Genomic DNA, 5,375 nt, shown 5'->3' on the forward strand with positions numbered 1-5,375 from the left:
CTGTGGGCTTGAGAAGTGCAAGGCCATTAAGGATTTGTGCTCTGTAATAGCTTCACCTGGGAATATCCATCTAAACAAGCTGTGCTCTAACCCCTTCCAGTGCCTGGAGTTACCACAAACTTTGCAATGAGGAAAGGAATCAGCTGGGGGAGTCTGCAGCTGGTGCAGTACATTAGCAGTGTCTTGTAGTTAAGCACAGGAGTCACCATGCTTCGCTGTTCAAGAACAAGGGCTTAGTTAAAAAGAAGGCGGGGGGAAGGGGGAATCCACAAACCGACCCTGGTCTTGTGCTGTTCAGCCTGAGTCGAAGTTTTATTAAAGATTTCCATTCGGCAGAACCATCTAATAAATCTTACTGGTTAACAGTCAGAGGAGGAGGAAGAAAATGCTTTTCTGGTGTCTGTTGGGAATTGCTGGTACTAAATGAGCTTCTCTGGAATTACTGCTGGCACCATCATGCTGCCGCTGTTGCCCCGTGGAGGCTCTCTGTAGCTCATGCCTGTTTGCATGCTGCCTGCATCCTAAGCAAGCAGAATATGGAATTTTTAATCATGCACAGAAACGCATTCGGTATTCTTTTTGCTTGAGGAAAAATAAACCCTTGAAGGGCGTTGCGGGAAGGGAGAATGCTTGCCTGCAAAGGGAGGAATTGCCACTGCTGGAGGGGAGGGATGTCTGTGCAACTCTTTCTGGAAGGAGGTATCCAGCAGAGCAAGGTGTGATCATCCCAGCTCTTCATCCCTGTGTGTTGCTGTCTGCCGCCTCCACCTCCAAAGATCCCACAAAGGAGCAGGGGGATCTGTTCATCTCTGCCAAACCAAGATGGGGTCCATGCGGCAAACAGGATGCACTTACCCGATGTTTGGGAGATGTCAGATACTTCCCTCACACACTGTGTAGATGTTCGAGACCTCTGTGTGAGTGCTCACTGAATTTTAAAATGCTTCAGGCCTATTACGGCTCTTTGTCCATTTGGCACCATCCCTCAAAGGGTTAATTCTAGGTCAACACAAATTTCTTATTGACTTCCATCAGGCTGGGGGGGGGCTTAATCTGAAAATGATGCTCACTTTGCTCTTCTGCTGATTGTGAGCTGGAGACTTGAACCATTTATTTTTTGTTTTTCATTAAAAGTAATTTAACTTGATATTAAACCCATTTGAATGGACCTTTAATTTTACCATGCAGAGAATGCCATCCACATCTCTCTTCCCTGTGCTCAAAGCCATCACGCTCCCTAGTCACTAACATGTAGAAACCGTGCAGATAAAAATGAAAGTGATGCAGTCAAGATTTCTCCCAGCAAATTCGGTATCGAGTAATTCCTGGTGAGAGGAGATCAATAGCATGCAGTTAATTTTTAAGTTGTTTATGTTGCTGCTATTAAAACATGTTTTTTGTGATCCATGCTAATGAGTGGAATGGGGAATTTATAGATTCATAGACTAAGGTCAGAAGGGATCTCTCTGCTTAGTTAATCTGAGTTTGTGTATACGCAGGCCATGGACTTTTCCCCAGGCAGCATCCCTCTTGGAAAAGTATCTAATCTCCTCTTAAAAACACTGAGTGTTGGTGTGTTCACCCCCTCCCTCGCTGGTTCTCTGTTTAATTATCCTGGCTGTTGGGAAAGTGCCTCACTTAAAGGCTGAGATGTGTAACTTGACTTTCTAGACCCTGTAACCTGCTACGCCTTTGTGTGCGAGCCTGAAAGCTTTTCCACTTGGTCCCAGTGATCAAGTCACCTCTCAGCCTTTCTTTGATAAACTCCTTAAATTTCATGTCAAAGATTTGATTTGCAACCCAGGGTCATTTTTGTGGCTTCCCTTTGAACTTCTGCTGATATTTCCACATGTCGATGCACGGACCCAAGACTCGCATTCCTCTCGCCATGCTGTATGCAGCAGCACGCTCTCTTCCCAGCTTCAACTTGTTTTCCTTGCAGTGTTAGGGCTTGTATTATATATCCAATATTGCACTGACCTTTTATCCACTGGCTTGTGAGAAAAGCTCATGTTGTGTAGCTCTGAGTGGCCTCCTTTGTGTCCTCTGAGTGCCTGACTTTCTAAGGGGAGCAGGGCTGCTATGACTGTGCTTCTTCCATGTATTACTTTGCATTTAAAATACCACTGCTAGCTTGAGACCATCTAACTGAGACACGAAGATAACTGACTAAAATAGCTCCTTCTGTAATATTTTTTACCCACTGTTACACCACCTGCAGCCTTTACCGGGGGAGATTTTTCTATTACCTGGATGGTTGGTAGATCTATTAAATAGCATTGAAAAAGAATCAATGCTTGCTACCAGTGGCCTTGCTCAATGATACCTCCTCATTAACAACTACATTTTGAGATCTGTCAGTGAAGCACATTTAATCTCTCTAATGTGTGCCTTGTTAATTCCATATAATACCAGACAAATACCTTGGAGAAATTGCAGCGTATTATAGCATCAGTTGTCTTCAGCAGCAAGGCATGTTTTATTAAAAACCAAAACAAAGAATGCAATTTCCCGCTTCATCCCCCCAAAAAGCAGAAGTCAACAGGTTGGTTTAACAAGACCCATTTTCCAGGAAAGCTCATTGATTGCTGTTCATTATATTATTAGCATCTAGTTATTTGTTGATGAAATCCCAAATTAACCACTCCTGTATTTTGCAGAGGACTAACATGAGGCTAAGTAAGACCACTTAGCCTGACGTTGGTACTTCGCAAAATTAATTGCTGCACTAAAATGCTCCCTTTCACATTTTCAAAATATGGAAACACTTTGGCACTGTCCTGATCCATCCTGAGCTGTAAGAGTTATTAAAAATCAACATTAGTGGTTCAATCAGCTTCTCAGCGAAGCCTCTAAAGACACCTGTGTCTAAGAGAGCCAGGCTGCCTTATCTGAGGACTTCATTTCTGAGTTCACACCTATCCTTGTTGCTAACAGTGACTGCTTTTGGACCCTTGCAGCAGAACATAGAACCAAACCATCTTCCTCCCTTCCAAACCCAGATCAGAAATAGTCAGCCAGTTGGGCTGTGTTACACTTTGCTGTCTCATCAGCAATGGTTTTATAACAGATCAAAATCACAAATTTGATCCCCAAAGATTTAAAGTGCCTTTCTTTTTACTCCTATGAGCCCTTAGTACTTCACTGGTTCTACCAGGCTCCTGTAGCAGCAGCCAGTTTCTAACCTATCTGTTACTGCTAACCTCCCATCATCTTTCCTATTTCCATACAAACTGATTTATTTATTTTCTGTCATAGGTTTTACATATCCTTTTGGCTGAAACATTTTTCCTTGATCATTTCCCAGCACATTTAACAATTTTTGAAACTGTGCCTCTTCTGGCATCCTGTTGGGAGGTATGAACTATTCCTTTTTTCGGTAGCTACCCCACTATAGCTTAGGCTTCAGAAAAAAAGTAATCTGAAAGTTTACTAACAGGTGTCACACTCTACTTAAGCAAAACCAGTTTATTACAGTGCCACAGCAGCAGCTAGTATTGAGGTCACTGGTTAGTCTCCTTGGTCCATCACAAGGTATCTCACTGATTCCCTGCTGCAGGGTGCAAAGTTCCCTTCACATTAGAAACCCTGGGAAGTTTTAATGTGAGATGCTCAGCCAACAGCTCCGGGTTGAAATCACCCATGCAATTTCTTTTATGGTATATTCCAGATAATTCGTTAGCAGATTTTTGTTACATTTCACAAAACAGAGATGTTCTAAGAGCTGCTCAACCCTCTCTGCAGGAAGACACAGGAACGTATCAAACCTACAAGACCCCCACATTTCATTTGACTGGTTGGGGCTCTGATCCTGAGCTGCATTGTACACTTCAGTTAGGTTTTCAGGAGATAAATATCATTAGCAGTTGCCTGAACACTGCAGGCTTTGCCTCCTGCTAGAGTGGAGGGACAAGGAAGACTTGTCCTTACTGCAGGGTCTAAGCACATGGAGCTGGCTGCTTGGACCCCTTTACTTTAAAATAAAATCTGCTCCAGCAGCCAAGAGAGGGCGCTCCTTAAATTAATAAAAGAAAGGGAAAAAACCCAAACCACACAGCAAAAACAGAAAAACTGAGCACGCTTTCTTAAAAGGAATTTTCTCATCTGCACCATAGTGAATGGTTTAATGCAACAAGCTAAAACATGAAGGTGTTTTTCGACCATGGGATGGGGGCTAGGGACACCCCTGGGGGAAGGAGCAGAGCTGTGAGCTGAATGATTGGGAGATGCTGGTCTGTTGTGGGACCAGCTGCTGCCCCATCTGCTGTTCCTCCCAACCCTGCAAGTGTTTTGCCTGGGCACATGCCTGGCACAACCTCTCTGTCCTAGTTTTGCTCATTGCCCTGAGACGCGTTGCATCAAATACTAGTAACAAACCCTCACCCAGTGTCTGCAGCAGCATTTGTGGACCAGTGATGGCTTTTCCCTGTGGAACCGATAGCTCAGCCAGTTCCCGCTGCGGGATCTGCTCTGCATGGGGCTGGTGCTGAATAAAGCCTGAAACAAGCCTGTCTGATTGCCTGAAACAGCCATGAGTACTTTTTAAAAGGCCTTTAAGTTCTGCCAGTACCTGCGATGGGTGCTAGGCTTTATTTTTGTCAGCCGAATTGGGAAGTTTCTTAAACCTGTGACCAGGATTGGGGAAGCAAGCCCTAAAAGCTACCGAAAGAATGTAATAAATAACTAATATCTGTGTGTGGTGCTTACTTGGTGGCTTTTTCTTTCAAGGATCTTTTAGCTGTTTTTTGTCAAAACCACGTTCCACATTATAGTGGTCTCTCCTACAGTGGGAATTTATCATCCTCTGGTTGCAAAGGCAAACTGAGGAAGACAGTGTTCCTGTAGTCACTGGAGGAACCCAACACATGTCCCTCCCCGTGATCCATCACACCTGAACTTGAAGAGACACATGAACCATAGTAGGGTCCTGGATGCACACTTTGGGGAATGCTGCATCCCTGAACAAGTACAAAAAAGAGATTAGGAAAGCCCCCCGATGATCCACACCTCCCTTCCCCTCTCCCCTTCACTGTTAGGTCGTATTAGCTTATTTATCAGCAGAAAATGTTAAGGCACCGATAATTCAGTTTTAATGGTTTTTCTCACCTGCAGAACTGCCTGGAGTGGTTCATGTTGGGACCTGCTTTAATATTGCCTTTCTCTGGGTCATAGATGGTGGTTGCTCGTGCATACGCTCCTCCAAGAATAAAGATGAACCCATTGAGAGTGACTGCAGGAGCGTATTTGTTATCTGTCAATGGAAAGCAACACTGAGATCAGTTTTAGGCTCAGGTTTGGAGACTGGTTTTTTATTTATACATTCCCCTTATTTATAGATAAGTCACATTTTTCAAAACCTCCAAGGCTAGGGAAAG

At 43.9% G+C, this 5,375-nt stretch overlaps 1 protein-coding gene across 1 annotated transcript in view; it reads right to left on the reverse strand.

Moving 5' to 3' along the window:
• KLHL29 (kelch-like family member 29) overlaps window positions 1-5,375 on the reverse strand; it is a 71,742-nt gene that overhangs the window by 7,038 nt on the left and 59,329 nt on the right. The window contains exon 8 of the mRNA XM_010015139.1: window positions 5,107-5,251. Within this exon, the coding sequence (XP_010013441.1) occupies window positions 5,107-5,251 (145 nt within the window). The remainder of the gene's footprint in view (window positions 1-5,106; window positions 5,252-5,375) is intronic.

This window comes from Nestor notabilis, unplaced genomic scaffold (genome assembly GCF_000696875.1).
Source record: "Nestor notabilis isolate BGI_N333 unplaced genomic scaffold, ASM69687v1 scaffold7325, whole genome shotgun sequence".
NCBI classification, from domain to species: Eukaryota; Metazoa; Chordata; class Aves; order Psittaciformes; family Psittacidae; genus Nestor; species Nestor notabilis.